Source organism: Mustela nigripes, chromosome 6, assembly GCF_022355385.1.
Source record: "Mustela nigripes isolate SB6536 chromosome 6, MUSNIG.SB6536, whole genome shotgun sequence".
Taxonomy (NCBI): Eukaryota; Metazoa; Chordata; class Mammalia; order Carnivora; family Mustelidae; genus Mustela; species Mustela nigripes.
Window position 1 is genome coordinate 142,007,890 of NC_081562.1, and position 15,736 is coordinate 142,023,625.

The window sequence follows — 15,736 nt, forward strand, 5'->3', positions numbered from 1 at the left end:
TTGTCTGATTTACTTATTTTAAAATATTTTATTTATTTGACAGAGACAGAGAGACAGCAAAAAAGGGAACACAAGCAGAGGGAGTGGGAAAGGGAAATCAGGCTTCCCAAGAGCAGAGAGCCTAATGCAAGGGCTCCATCCCAAGGGCTCTGGGATCATGACTTGAGCAGAAGGCAGAAACTTAATGACTGAGCCACCTAGGGGTCCCTTTGTTATCGCTTTAATCTCCATGTGTTTTGTTTTGTTTTCCTCCTAGGAGTTATAAAGATACAGTGTTTATGCCCCCTTTGTTTATGTAGAAACCTTGGACAGAACCAATAATAAAAGAAGTTAGTTACTCCGTAAGAAACAATCTTGTAACTTAATGCTAATGAGACTTTTTTTTTTTTTTTTTTTTTTTTTGCCAGAGCCCATCTCAACAGATTTCTGTGTACAATGAGAAACAACATTAATATGGTTTATTACAGGAAGGGTTTTTATAGGGCTTTGGTTTCATTGAGCTCCTCTGTGACAAAGCAAATTGATGGTAGTGATAGGCTAGTGATGTCATTGTGATGTAAGTTACTCCTACTTATCCTGCACATGCTTGCTAGTTTGGAACACTGTATGTCAACCTGTGATAGGGGAGACAAGACAGTTCTGTATGCAGAAGCCCATCATGGCTGTAACTGGAGATGAAACAGGTAAGAATTTTAAAGAGAGATTTAAATTAATTCTGAAAATTTTATTTTGAAGTTTAGAAAAATTCAGGGACCTCTTGAGTGTTTCAAAAAGTATTAATTTTCTAGTGGCTGAGGAGTAAGAAGTTTCTTTTAATATATATCTGTATGTATGAGCACACTCTGTGAAGGCATCTTAGTGTAAATGCTTTTTTGCTCAGCGGATTGCTTTTTTGACCAAGGCAGTAATCCTTTCTCTCTCCGTTGTGCTTTACTAAAATAAGCTGTTACTTCGTTGCAACCTGTTGCAAATTCAGTGCAGCTACAAGTTAAACATACCGTTAAACATGCCGTTCAACTTGTAAAAAATTAAGCTTCCGATTTCGTTGTTGTGTACAAATGTTGCTCCAAAACAGACTAGGAAAACGCAGCGTGTCGGCGGGGTTTGCGTGCCTACTTGTTTCTTTCCTCCTGTGTTTAAAATGGTCTGTACCTCAGCTAATCGAGTTCAAAGGGCTGACGTCACTCCATTTCCTGGAATCGTGTTCGGCAGGGAAGTGGAAAAGTTAAACTCCAAGCGAGCTGCACATTGACGTCAGCTCCGAGTCATGCTGTGATTTAGTCAGTTCCTTTCTGCTTTGTCAAGGGCTGCTGACAGATTTAGGGTTGTTAACTAGCTCGCCACTGCCTCTATCTCCACGATCGCTCTTAACACTGAATAGCTTTTCTCGTAAGCCTTACTTTAGCGTTTCTCTTGAGGTAAGTATCTGCTTGACGAGGGGGAACGCTTTGTGAAACCTGTAATGCTTGGGTGAGCAGAACTCCGAGGCCGTCCGTCCCGCCTCCGCCTACGTGGGCAGGTTGAGCCTCCCGCTGAGGCCGCCGCGCACGTGCTGGGGGGAGAGGTGGGCTCTGGAGCTGGAGGGTTTCCGCACCCTTGCTCGCTCTCGGCCACTGGCGCCTCGGAGTGCCCTCTAGCGCTCAGTCAGGGAAGTGCTTGTCTGAAAGTTGTCCCACCTCACCCCCACCCCTCCACCTCCCAGTCTCAGTTCTTGAAATTTGTGATCAGTAATCCTGTTGTTTGGTTTTCTTAATTACAGAATGATCCTGACCTGGTTGCTTATGTTCTGTATTAGGATCGCATTGTTGTTTTTTTCGGTGGTGTCTCATTTCTAACCAAGTTCTGAATTTGCAGTTGAAATCACGAAGATGATTGTCAACAGCTTCACCACAGTTTAGCTTTTCAGAGTTTTAGTGGGTCTAAACCCTCTTCCTAGATGGAAACACTCCACTGATCTGAGCAACTAAAACCTGTATTAAAGCGTTTTGAAAATTATCTTGATGCACTATTATTTTTCTCAAATGACAAGTTTATTGTAAGATACAGATGGCCTTAAAATCATCTTAAATACTGCAATGGGATTCTAGAAGCAAAAGGCATTTAGTGCATGTATTTATTTGCTGGGCTTATATCTTTCTTTACTAAGACTTTAATTACAATTCTTAGGTCTAACCGTGAGAGAAAATTAAAAATAAAAAAAAAATAAAAGATTTGAAAATTCATAATATATTTAAAGACGAAAGTTTAAAATAAAACTTTGCATATATTTTTAGTCATTGCTTGTAAGTAAACATTCTTATACATTTATGTGTATGGAATGAACATACACTGTCCTTGAAGAGCTTTGTTTCACAGTTTTACCCATACATGAGTTACTTCCAATTTAAAATTTTCAAAATGCTAACATTTAAAAATATCAAACTTTTTTCACAAGACCTCATTGTGCTTTGGAAATCATTATTTTTAGAAATCTGATCAGTTTTCACATAACCAATTCTATTTTGAAATGCTGTTTAAAAATGAAAAACTTTTGTTTGTTTTGAGGAGCACAGTGTTTAAGAGACTTTTTAAAGTAATAGTAGAGGACCTACTGTATGGATTGGTGAACCACATGGGCTGATATAGATCTTTGGCTTACACATATTTTTGATCATGACCCATGTTTCACATCATGATGTTGTATACATCTGTGTGTGTGTGTGTGTGTGTGTGTGTGTACATAAAACAAGTTTTCTTTTCTAATTTTTATTTAAATTCAATTAACATATAAAATAACATCTTATTATTGGTTTCAGAGGGAGAGGTCCTTGATTCATCAGTCTTACGTAATACTCAGTGCTCATTACATCACGTACCCTCCTTAATGTCCAGCACCCTGCTACCTCTTCCCCTCACTCCCCTCCCCTTCAGCAACCCTCATTTTGTTTCCTATGATTAGGAGTCTCTTCTGGTTTGTCTCTAATGCTTACCTTCGGGTGCCTGGGTAGCTCAGTCAGTTAATTCTGACTCTTGATCACAGCTCAGGTCTTGATCTAAGTGTGATGAGTTTAAGTCCTGCAGTGTTTTTGGTTGCTTTGTTTGCTTTTTAAAAAGTGCTTATCTTTAAATATAGTAGAGATATAATGTGCTTTTCTATTTTTTCTGTTGCTAATGAAATTGATTTTATGACCCACTAAAGGTCTAAAACTTACAGTTTGAAAAACTTGCCTAGACCAAAATCAGGCTAACAATGACTGGTATGGGAAAAGTTTTTAGGTATTTATTTATAGGATCATGGAATAAAATGTGGAAAGTGAATAGCTATAGTTTATAAAATTGTATTATTGAGACTTGTGGGTACAGTTTAAATTTTCGTTAGAAGTAGTTTTTGGCTTTCTTTATTCATAAGCTGATTATATTAAGAGCCTCACTCCATATCTTTTAGTCTCTGAGTCTTAAAAACTCTAATATATTGTATTTAGCCTGAATTTCTGAATTATTAAAAATAAATATTCCAACTCACTCAAATTTGGAAAATAGTGTCTTAGTTAATATTTGATGTATGAGAATAAGGATACATTTCACCTTGTAAAAGAAGGACACTTGAAAAGCTTATTTTGGGGGAATTTTCACATAAAAGATAGGTTTGGATCAGGTATAACAGTTTCTTAAACTTGCCAGCAAAGCAAGTTATAATCATGGTGGAAGTGAAAAAAGTCGTTTATCTACCTTAAGTTTTAATAAAACTCCGAATCTGTATGGAAGTTTTACTGAAATTTCCATTGTCCTACATTCCCAATATTTTTGAAAAAATTTCAAAGAAATATTTTTTGGGATGATTATTTTACTTTGCGCAGTTTTATTTGCCTATATGAATATATTGCCTAATAAAATAATTATGATACTTTGAATTTATGTAAGCTTTTAAAAATTTGCAGTGTTACAATATAAATACAAATACAAACATGTTCAGTGCTATCAAACAATCAAATGGTGAGAGACCTACAGGAAACAGGTAATATAGGTTAAAGGATCTGGGTAGGTCTCCCTGAGGAAGCTATTTAAATACCCATGAGGAGAAGCAGTGATGTGCTCAGAGCAGATATTATATTTTCATATAATAACATGGATCAGAGTGGTAAATAACTCTTCCAAGCTCACAAAGCTAACAAGTGGTGAACCAGTTTGGACCTTCAGACTTTAAGACCAGACCTTGTCTGGTTCTGTTCACACCATATTACATTGCTCCTCAAAATTCACCTGATAAATTCATGCTAATTTTAGATGAGTTACCACAGCATCCTACACACTACTCAGAAAACCTACAAAATAAAGCTAGCATCATTTTAAATAGTCAAAATGGATTTTTTTTCTACAATATTATTACTCTCACAGGGCAATAGCGTGTATATTTGATAATATACAGAACTTTTCATGTCAATACTTATAATTTATTATCTTTTACATAGTTTTTTTTTTTTTTTGACTCTTAAGATTTTCACTAAACAACTCAGGAAGTTCCCTTATATGTAACTTAAAGTAAAAATAGTAAATGATTTAATTCTTTGCAGTCTGAGTATTATAATTATTGTAACAAATTTGAAACTGTTCAGTGCTTAAATAGTTAATTAGGATTTAGTTTTCCTGGAAAAAATAGAGCAGTGGAGAAGGAAAAGGTTTTGATAGTGTGAGACACCAGGCAAGGACAAGGCTGATTTGGGCATCGTGTGCCCTGGCGCGGTGGATGGGAGGGAGAGAAGGAAAAAAGAAAGGTAAAGATGGTCGTAGCTTCTTGGAGCTAGGGAAAAGAAGTCCCCTGCTTATCAGTCCAACTTCAAAGTTAGCTCTGTTGCTTGTTACTTAGGTAGATTTGGGATAAGGGACACCTAGCGAAATGACATATGAAGGTTAGGAGCTCCATTTATAAAAATGTTTTTATTCAGTGAATGTGCTCAGTACTACAGGGATATCAATCAGTAGATGAATAAACAAACAAAATCACCATTATTTGGGATGTGGATAAGTTGTTCCTCTTTGAAAACTATCAAGATAGGCTTTTGGCTGAGTTTCTTATTTCTTTCTTTGTTAGGAAGAAACAAATAACTCTGACTTGAGAGGCTTTTCAGTTAGTTTTCTTATTAGCAGTCTGATGAGACTATAAGACTATAATATGGTTACTTGTGATTCTCCACCTTTGAGGTTCTATTCTAAATGATTATAAACATTGAAAAGGACTTTTACTATCTTCTAATAATTTATTCTCTAAAGGAATATAACAAAATATTGTATAAATTTTAGACATTTTTAATAGGCATATTTTTAAACAAAATAAGGAATAAGAGACATATATTTCAATCATTCTCTTACCCAGGTTTGTTAGAAGGGAAACTCCAGGGGAAAATATTTTTATGGATGTTATATACCTTTTAACTAATATACAGTATAAGCATAATTTGGAACATTGTCTTTCAGAACTTAAGGAAGGGAAGAGGAAGGGAACTAACATTTGCTGAATGCCTACCATGTGCCAGGCACTGTGCTAGACACTTTGACATACATTACAGGGTTTATTGTGAGTATTAAATGAGATAATGTATCCCCATTTTACAGATGAGGAAACTGAACTTGCCCCAAGTCACATGGCTGGTAAGTGGCAGAGCTGGACTAGAATCCAGACTCCAGATCCCATGCTTTTTCTACTGTACCGTGTTTAAAGCTTGCGAAGAGAGGTATGAAGCCTAATGACCAGAATTGAGAGTTCTAGGAATTTTCTTTTTCCATGAAATATTTGATGCTAAACCGAAAAAAAATTTTCCTCTCAGGAGATAGATAGTGGGAAACACTAATTAGAACTCGTCTGCTTCTCAAATGCCAGGTGAAATGACTCCTATGTAAAGGAAGATTAGGAAATAATGCCAGTTTGAATAGATACATAGCATCTTATAAGGGCTTCTCACACCTTAGTATTAAATACTTAAAGACTTAGCTATAATAATAGCTAACAATAGTCTTACAATAATAATAATACTGCTTATTTTAAACATTCAAATGACAAAACTCTGGGAAGTTCAAAATTTCCTTTGTGGTGTGCATGTAAATCCACTGAGCACCCATGATATGCCAGACACTGTGCTAGATTATAGAGAGTACCAGCTTAAAAAGACATGCCTGGCTTGTCTTTAAAGTTTTTGCTGCCTTAGAATAAAATTAGTATAGAAGTATCTTTTATGTATTATCTTTATTCAGTCACAAAATGATAGCCCCACTGGTGACTCATTTATCATCAGAAATAATGTATACGGTGAAATTCTAGAATAAATAATGTGGACACACATTTAGTAGTTAGAATAGGAACTGGCGTTTATAGATGTACAGGGATAAGAATAGGTCATCAAAGACTGTAAGGTGGTTCTTTGAACTGTGATTCTAGATATTGAATCTGCTTTTAATTGCCACTGAATTGGTAACATTGGAAACTGAAGCTAACCAAGATAAAAACTTTTTTTTTTTTAATCACTTCTTTCGGCAATAAAACTTTTTGACATTTGGATTTTCTCAAAACAAGAAATTCTCTTTGCCCATATCTTTTTAGTGTATTTACTGATAAGATCATATTTGAGTATATGGAATTTATCCATTGACATTTACTCTGTGACCATTTAAAGTGTACCATCATATAGATCCCTTAGGATATTACAGAAATGTGTATTAACTCCTACTAATTAATGCCAAATCATATTTCTGTCTTGAACTAATGACCAACCTCATTTTTGTTGAAGGAGATAAATATGTAGTATATCTGAAACATTGCAATAAAACCCAATTTATTAGCAACATCCCAGAACTAATATATCCAAATATATCATTCCCTTCTAAGTTATCATTTTAAAGTGAGATCTTTTTCCTGAGCTGTTACTCAGAATGTTTTAAGAATGCTTCTTTTGAATTGCTTCTATTGAATTGCCAAATTTGGTCCTTTGAGGGTGGTTTCAGCTTTTGGAAACAGGCAAAAGTTTAGAACCATTTCTGCTTGTAAGGCCAATGAATAAACTTTAGTTTTCATCTATGAAGTATACCTACCCCCCCTTTTTTTTCTTCTTTACAAAAAGAATGAATACTCTTAAACTAACTTTTATGTATCATATGAGAATTCTGTTCTAACTTTATAGGACAGAAAATAGTGGATGCATACAAAAGGAGAGGGAGAGAGAAAGTATAATGAAACCCTCTATTGATTTTATTGCACTTCTCTGTAACCAGAGTTTGCAAAAGAACGGCCCTAGACCAAGGTCTGTACCCATGCCCCCTGCGAATGTCAACGCGATGACACATAAACATCTCATAAACTTCTCATTCGTCAGTGGCTATTGTTCCAGTTTTAGAAAGCCTGTGTAGCCTCTAGCTGTTCCATTGTGTCAACCTTTATTGTCCCATAACCTTCTTCCCTGGATGTGGGTAAAGAGAAGAGAGGAGAGATCTATGTTATTCTGTGTTCCAGTCTACCTCCTCTGACAATACGATTAAAATAGAAAAATCTTGAGTCAGTTAACAGTTAAAACTATTTTTAAAATTATCTTCTTAAATATTTCAAAGCTGAGATACTCTATGATATACAATGAGATAACTGTGTATACAGAATTTTATTTTTTTTTTTTTAAGATTTTATTTATTTATTTGACAGACAGAGATCACAGTAGGCAGAGAGGCAGGCAGAGAGAGAGGAGGAAGCAGGCTCCCTGCTGAGAAGAGAGCCCAACATGGGGCTCGATCCCAGGACCCCGGGATCATGACCCGAGCCGAAGGCAGAGGCTCCAACCTCTGAGCCACCCAGGTGCCCCTGTGTATACAGAATTTTAAATAGTCACAAAAATTTAGGATTTTCCCCAATTTTATTATTGATAGAGATTTTGCTGGTGATCTTTGTACTTATCAATTACTATTTGTCACCATTGTTTTTAAGATTATATGTAGAAGGAAGGAGAAGTGCATCCTTATAAGTGGTATTTTTGTTAATGTTATGAAGACCTTTAAGTGATCTTCCCCCAAAACTCTTATTTGAAAGTCTAAAAAATATTTTCACCTAATTCTTAAGCTCTAGGGGGAAAAAAGGCATTTACCCAAAAAGGAGCACCTAGATCTGTTTTTGATTGATCTTTTAAACTGTGTAGGCATTTTCATTTGTAAAAAAAAGTCTTCGTGTGCCTTTTGGGTAATATTTCAGTTCTTACTCAATGGTTATAATGCATTTTAATGAAATATGGAAGTGATGTGTTTTCTATTTTGATTGGCATTGGTTCAGACCAATTTTTGTAGGATTTGGTAACTTTTTTAAAACCTTTATCTTGTAGTTAGCTTTGAGACAACATGAATTTTATAATCTCTTAGAGTGTCAGATTAACTCTGGACCATACATTCTCAAAGTTGAAACAGTGGTGGTAGAAACATATTTCATCACTTAAATCCATCTGTCTCTTCTAAGAAGCTATGTTCATTAGAGTAGAAAGGCAAATGTTGAGTATAAATTAGGAAACTTGGAGGACTTTTAGTATTCAGTATGAATACTAAGTGAATATTAAGTCTGTCGTTGAACTATGATTGCACTATAATTAGAAAAGTTTTTTAAATGAATACTTAGAAATGTATTATTATCTCAAGAAACCTACTTAAGACAAAAATGATCATCACCCAGAGAAATTAGATTTAAGTAGAGCTTTGCTGTTTTGTTCTTTATTTTGTTTTGGTTTTTAATTGGAAAAGACAGCAAGCCTCAGTCATCTTATGGTAGTAGGACTTATATTTAAATACATCCAGTAACTGTCTCAGGCACGGTATAGGGGACAGGAAAATCTCTTATCTGGAATATTCAGAGAATGGAGATGTTCTGTTTAGTTAACATTTTTGCAGTGGTATGCTAGAGCCAGCTCCCACTGGTATGCTAGAGTGATTATTAAATTTTCAGGGTTTTGTGAGCTGGTTGTAAAAAGAGCCATTGTTAAAAATTAAATATATAAAAAAATACATATATATATTTAACAAATAGCTTATGTTAAAACCTATAAATACTCAAAACTCATCACTTCTCATAATTTTATCTATGCTCTTGATGTTATTTACATCTCTTTTATCTGTATGGTGTCCTACTTACTGTGTATGTCTTCTCATCTCCACCTTCCAAGAGGTCACACTGGTAGCTTGAGATTGGCCATAGTGAAAGTATTTATATCATGTGAATTGATAAACACATCAGGGCTTTTTTCCCCAGAGAGCAGTTGAAAAGCCTCTCTAATTTAGCCTTTGGTAAAAACCTTTCTAAAATGCATGGGGGCTGTTTTCTACCTTAACTGTATAGAGCATGCTGAATATTATTGTTCCAAATGCTGAAAATCTTTGATACCTAAGACTTTAATGCTCAAAAGAATCATCTTAAATATTAGCAAGGTCACTTCTTATGACATATAGAAGTATGTTATTTCCAGGTCAGTTTTATATAAAAGATCAAGTTGTAAATTGTTTATATAAACTTGTCATATTTTGTTTCATTGCAGCCGCCACTGGTGACATGCCGACTTACCAGATCCGAGCTCCTACTACTGCTTTGCCACAGGGAGTAGTGATGGCTGCCTCACCAGGAAGCTTGCACAGTCCCCAGCAACTAGCTGAAGAAGCAACACGCAAAAGAGAGCTGAGGCTAATGAAAAACAGGTAGGATGTTTCATCGGAAACCAGTAACCACCTATTGGACACACAACTTATTGCTGTGGGGCTTTTAAAAAAATTGCTTTTCCTGCGTCATTTCTCCCAAGTTACATGTTCTGTGCATTTTGGGGTTTGTGCTCTGCATGTGACCATAATTAGATTGTCTTGTCATCAGAGTGCCATTTCATCAGCAAGAGGCACATCCCTACATGTGGTAACGGTAATGTCTAAAAGATACATTAATTTTCTTAATGATGATGCAAGGGCTTTATTACAAATAAAGATTTAATTTTTACTTGGTATTTACTTTGTGAAATAGGTGATAAGTGTAATTTTTTTGCTTCTTTATGAGCAAAATAAATTTAAGTGTGAGTAAAGAATTGCTAAGCCTCTTAGGGGCACCTGGTTCTACTTAGTCAGTAGAACATGCAACTCTTGATCTTGGGGTTATGGGTTCAATCCCCTGTTTTGGGGGTAGAGTTTACATAAATAAATAAATAGAATTTTCTAAGCCTTTTGTATGTAGTTTCCTTTTATCTATTTTGTAACTTTGTTTTTTTCTATTATACTGAAATACATATTAAGTCTGGTAAACTTTGGTCAAGTGCAAATACAAAGCAAAGAAAGAAACTAAATTACTCAGAGCCCTGTCACTTAGAGATCCCTACTAATATTATAGCATATGTACTTTCAGTTCACGCTCTCATTTTCTCACTTACTCTTGTACCATGTTGCTGTAATTTTATTTTTTAAATAAGAGTATGTCATAAAAATGCTGTTTTCCAAAATTCTTTAATTTGACTTGTATATTATTTCTTGGGTTAGTTTTTATGATGGAAAATGGTACAAATTAATCTGATTTTCAAAATGAACAGAATAGTCTAAGAGTTCACCAAGTCATTTGGTCAACCTTATTCCTAAGTGTTAAATCATACCCTCATTGTAAGAAAACAATACATTTCAGTTGACATCATGTGCTCATCTCTGACCAGGACCATGTGGTGGTGGTTTGTTAGTAGGCATTAGCAAGCTAGTTAGTCTAGAAATTGTGACTTTTGAGCCACTACAATTCAGAAATAAGTACTGACTTTGTAACAGTCCTTTGTAACTGAATGTGAATCAGTAGCAGCTATATTCAGCTTACTAACCTCCGTTTAAATGTCATATTTTGAGGGCACCCAGGTGGCTCAGACAGTTAAGCATCTGCCTTCCACTCAGGTCATGATCCCAGGATCCAGAGATCGGGTCCTGATCGGGCTCTCTGCTCAGCGGGGAGCCTGCTTTTCCTTCTGAGCCTCCCCCTGTTTGTTTGTTCTCTCTATCAAATAAATAAATAAAATATTAAATAAACAAAGGTCACATTTTTATACAATACAGGACTCCTTAAGTTGGATTTAGTTCCCAGACATTGTAGTTATCACAGATCACTAGATGGAGTTTTGTACCCTGGAAAATACAACAGATTACCCAAACTAAGATCATTAAGACACGCACATCTTTATCAGTGATCGTTCCAGGTTGACTAAGTCATGCTGGGTTCCTATTTTTCATTGTCAGCATTTTATTCAGAAATCCTGAAGGGGCTGAATGGGTGAGGCTCACAGAGTATCACACATAGTTGTTCTGTGGAAGTCTTACTATCAAAGATCTCTAACTTAGATCTGGTGGAGGAATATGGATATTTTAAAACTGTCCTTTCTGAGATCTTAGGGAGTTATGAAAACATTTGCTTCTATGGTCACAGAATTCAGTTTAGAAATATAAAGTATAGTAATAAAGCAAACTGTAAGATTGTTCATTGATGTCTTATTTTCCTAAAGAAAATAAAAAGATCTAGAAAGTAGCATTCTTATTTCCCTTTTGTTTTTTAGATTAAAAAAAAATGTCAGTAGAACTCTCAATGAAATAGTGAAATACTGGGCAAGTGGGTTCCTCTAAAAGTGCCCCACAGCTACCTACACATAAATAATAAATTTCCCTGAGGAAAACAGTCATAAAATTTTACGTTTTAAAAAAATAATTCGCTAATAACAGCTATTGGGTAGTGTTTGTGTTTGAGCTGTAAATAACCCAGGGAAATGGAGCCTTCACCTCACAGGTGTTATTTTGATCTTATGTGACTGGCCCAGAGGTATGTGCAGCCAGAACAAAGGCTCAGCAGTGTCGTCAAGGATCCAGGCTTTTCCTCCCTGCCTTGTCAGCTTTAGCAGGTAACATTTGTTCTTAGGATCACAACAAGCAGGAAGAAGGAAGAAGATCCAGAAGCTCTGGACCTTCCAAAAACTTCTGGCAGGTCCTCACAGCATCTTTCACCTGCGTTTTCTTGGCTAGAAATAGCTAATAGAATTCCTAGCTGCAAGGAATTCTGAGAAGGGTCTATCTTAGCTTTCCAGATCTCAGTCTAAGAGCAGGACAAGGGAAGAGCCGATGATAAATGGCTAACAGGAGGCTCAGCAGAGCAAGTACCATATGCAGGTTGTAAGTGCTTTGTTTCTACCATTTCTTTAACTCTCACATAACTTGCACATGAAACCAGGTCTGCTTATTATCCTTACTTTCCAGATGAGGGACTGAGGCTCAGAGTGGCTAAATAGTGAGTTGGCTAAGATCATGCAGTCCACACTGGACAGAACCTGGATGTGCAATCAGGCAGTCATTCTTCCAGAGCCTGCCCGCTGCACTATTCCAGATTCACCTCAAAGAGACCTCAGAGTAAGCTGCAGATTTCACTTCATGGAGAGTATGTAGATTTTACTTATTAACGTGAAAGACCTCTCATGCATTCTCTCTTTATTCTTTGGCTGGCATTTATGACAGATCTGATAGATATTTCTCCCAGTCCAGCCACAGTTTATATTTCTTTACAGCCTTGTCAGCATTTCCTCTTTGCCATGTACTTCCTCTCCATGCTGAGGATATATCCAGACAAACGCAAGGCCTAAAAACTGAGCTAGCTATTAATAGAAGAAACAGGTGTTTTTCATAGCTGGGAAGTACTTGGGGATGTACCATCTACTGGTGCGATCATTTAAAGCTTGATGCTTGGAACATTTTGACTGGTAACCTGCACCGTTCCCACATGAGATATAAATTATATTTACAACAGAGAGTACACCTTGGTAAAGAAATTAAAAAATAAATATCAAGCACTGGTATTACATATGTAAAATTTCATTTAATGATAACATGTTTTGTAGAGTGATTATCTTCCTTCCAGATCTAGAATTTAATATAATGATTCAATCATGAAAACATTGGTATTCATAAATGTATTTTAGTTCCTTTGTAGAAAGAAGAGTTGCAAATTCTATGTGTGGTTGGATTTGTTCTCAGTTTTTCCCTATGCATCATTGAGATTAAATGAATCTGTATTTGTCAGATTCAGTTTACTTCTTACATTTTTTTAATTTTCTCGTTAACTAGTTGAGAAGCCTGAGAACTTGGTGAGTTCACAGGGTGAGTGCATTGTTCTTGGCTAGGAAGTCGGGGTTGGTTTTTTCCTGCAGTTCACTGGGATTTCAAGGTCTTTTTTCTGCTGACATTTGGCCCCATGGAGGAAAAAAACAGATAACCAGTTGTTAGTGAGTCAACTATCCTAAAAATAAAACAGAATTGGCCAAATCTGTTGTACACATCACTCCTGGTTCAGACTTGCAGCAGTGCTAGCTAGCATTATAGTAACTGGTGTTTAGACATCCAACACAACTCCTGTTAATATATGTTTGAGTTATCTCTTTCAACATAGGCTTTTTTGATCTGAAGTGTACCCCAAAGCAGTTATTTTCAGTTGACTCCTCCAAAGGAACACTATTATCAGAGAGTATATTCTACAGAGGAGAATATACTCCACCCTGACAAAAAGGAAAAAGAGAAAAATGTTGGCTCTATTTATTGTTTTTTGGTGGGGCTATGCATGAGAATGACTAACTCATCTGTGTATTTGTGTTTGTTGCTTTGGCTGGTCTGTCCCTTCTTTTGGGCATGCCTACAGCGCTTTAAAGATTCCTAGATTGGGTAGTAAAGGCACGTGATTGGAAAACAGTCTTGACATAGAGTTTTGGGTTATAGTAGCTTCCTTTCCGAGGTTTTAATATTGGTGCTCTCACTTTGTGGGTTTAAAGTGTCTGAATTATTGAGTGCTGGATTCTGTGCTATCCCTTCTTCCTTTCCTTAATTTTCAGAAGCGGAGTCCATTTCATTATGGTTTATGAAAATGTGTGTGACTTGCTTACCATTGTCTTTATCCATGTTGTTTTCTAGCTAATAAACTGCTTCTTGTAGTCATGGTCGAGCTTATTTGTTTTACCGATGAGATTCAGTCTTGAAGAAACAAAATCTCCAATATTGACATTTCAAATTTCTGAGGATTAATTTTTCCAATATTTCTGACCAAAATAAAGTTAACTCATTGTGATGGAATATGTGGCTTTTGGTGGACAAAAATACTCAAGAGAATTGAAAAGATCTGTAAATGTTTTTGTAGAAATTCCACTTGGGGATGTGGTCCTATTGTTTTAGGTTACTGAAAATCATTCTGGTCACTGTTATCATGGAATGTGTGCCCTAAGAAAACAGCATTTACAATGAATGATGGACACATTGATCGAGCTCTCAACTTGTTCCTGTTGTTTGAAAGTATTCTTACAAAAGGCATGTGCTTGGTTACATTCGTTGTGTGGCTTTGTATAAACCTTGCCTAGGATTGATTGGTCTTTGAGTCTGGGGGGCAGAAGTTCATTTGAAGCAGTCTGGATCATGCTGGGAGGTTGTTCCTGTAGTCATTTGCTTTGTGTTGGTTCCAGGGAAGCTGCCCGGGAGTGTCGCAGGAAGAAGAAAGAATATGTCAAATGTCTTGAAAATCGTGTGGCTGTGCTTGAAAACCAAAACAAGACTCTCATTGAGGAACTCAAGGCCCTCAAAGATCTTTATTGCCATAAAGCAGAGTAACTGTCTTTGACTTGGACCTTGTTTATTATGAACTCTAATCAAGGCAGGAAATGCAGCAATTCTACTAATTGCCATGTGGACTTGTGGAAGGGACACTTGTGACCCTTAAAAATCCAGTTTGGCTTAGTGTTTGACATTGAATTGGGAACGCTATTCCAAGATTTGGAATGCAGCCATGATCACATTTACCAAGCTTACTTCAGTCTGCTTGTCCATAGCATGCAAAAAAAAAAAAAAAAATGTTTTGTTTGCCCTTTTGCTTCTACTTTTTTTCAGGGAAGCTGCTAAAGAATGTCGACGTCGAAAGAAAGAATATGTAAAATGTCTGGAGAGTCGAGTTGCAGTGCTGGAAGTTCAGAACAAGAAGCTCATAGAGGAACTTGAAACTTTGAAAGACATTTGCTCTCCTAAACCAGATTAGTAGAAATATTTAACTATGAACTGATTACAACATGTACAGTTACTTTTGAAGGCAATACAATATATAGCCAGCAAGAATTATGGCTTTTTTCCTTTGTATATCATTCATCGTATTCTCTAACCTCTGACATTCCTAAAATGCTTCACTGTACGTAGTTAACTCTTAGCTGTAACTTCAATTTTTTTTTTAAAGAGACAAGCTGTAAAAAAAAAAAAAAGAAAATGTATGTAACAGATTCTTAAAATGCAATATTTGTAAGACTTATTCCAATGCCACATATTTGCAGTTCCCAACCTCTGTCATGAATAGTGTCCTATGCAATAAAATTTTTTGCAGGTCTTTAAAAATCATTTTAGGAAAGGATGATCAAAGATAATGCATCCAGCAGTACAATAAAAGCAAACCACAAAAAAATACCTCAGGAAAGAATTGAAGGAAAGAAAGAATCAAAAGAATCTAATGACATGCCTATATGAAAATAAGAGCCTATAAATGAATTTATGGCATTTACAGATTTTTATATTAGTTGCTTTGTAAAGAAAGTATTGTATTGCTGTCCTTGAATGGCATAGTTGAAGAGCGTTTTTAATAGAACCATGCTGGTTACACTTTGTAGTGTTTGGTGCTCATTTAACTATCTGAACTTTTACTACAGTTTTTACTCTATTGTGTAATATAAAAGATCTTGCGTAA

General features: G+C 35.9%; 1 protein-coding gene across 17 annotated transcripts in view; it reads left to right on the forward strand.

The window, feature by feature from the left end:
* CREM (cAMP responsive element modulator) overlaps positions 1-15,736 on the forward strand; it is a 71,105-nt gene extending 55,369 nt beyond the window's left edge. For 4 of the 17 annotated variants that reach the window (XM_059404396.1, XM_059404402.1, XM_059404401.1 and 1 more), the window contains 3 exons: positions 5,590-5,625; positions 9,525-9,681; positions 14,478-14,988. In XM_059404396.1, the coding sequence (XP_059260379.1) occupies positions 5,590-5,625; positions 9,525-9,681; positions 14,478-14,622 (338 nt within the window). In that variant the 3' untranslated portion in view covers positions 14,623-14,988. Of the gene's footprint in view, positions 1-551; positions 684-1,223; positions 1,419-5,589; positions 5,626-9,524; positions 9,682-14,477 lie in introns of those variants that run through there. The other 13 variants (XM_059404398.1, XM_059404404.1, XM_059404414.1 and 10 more) reach the window with 9 other exon arrangements.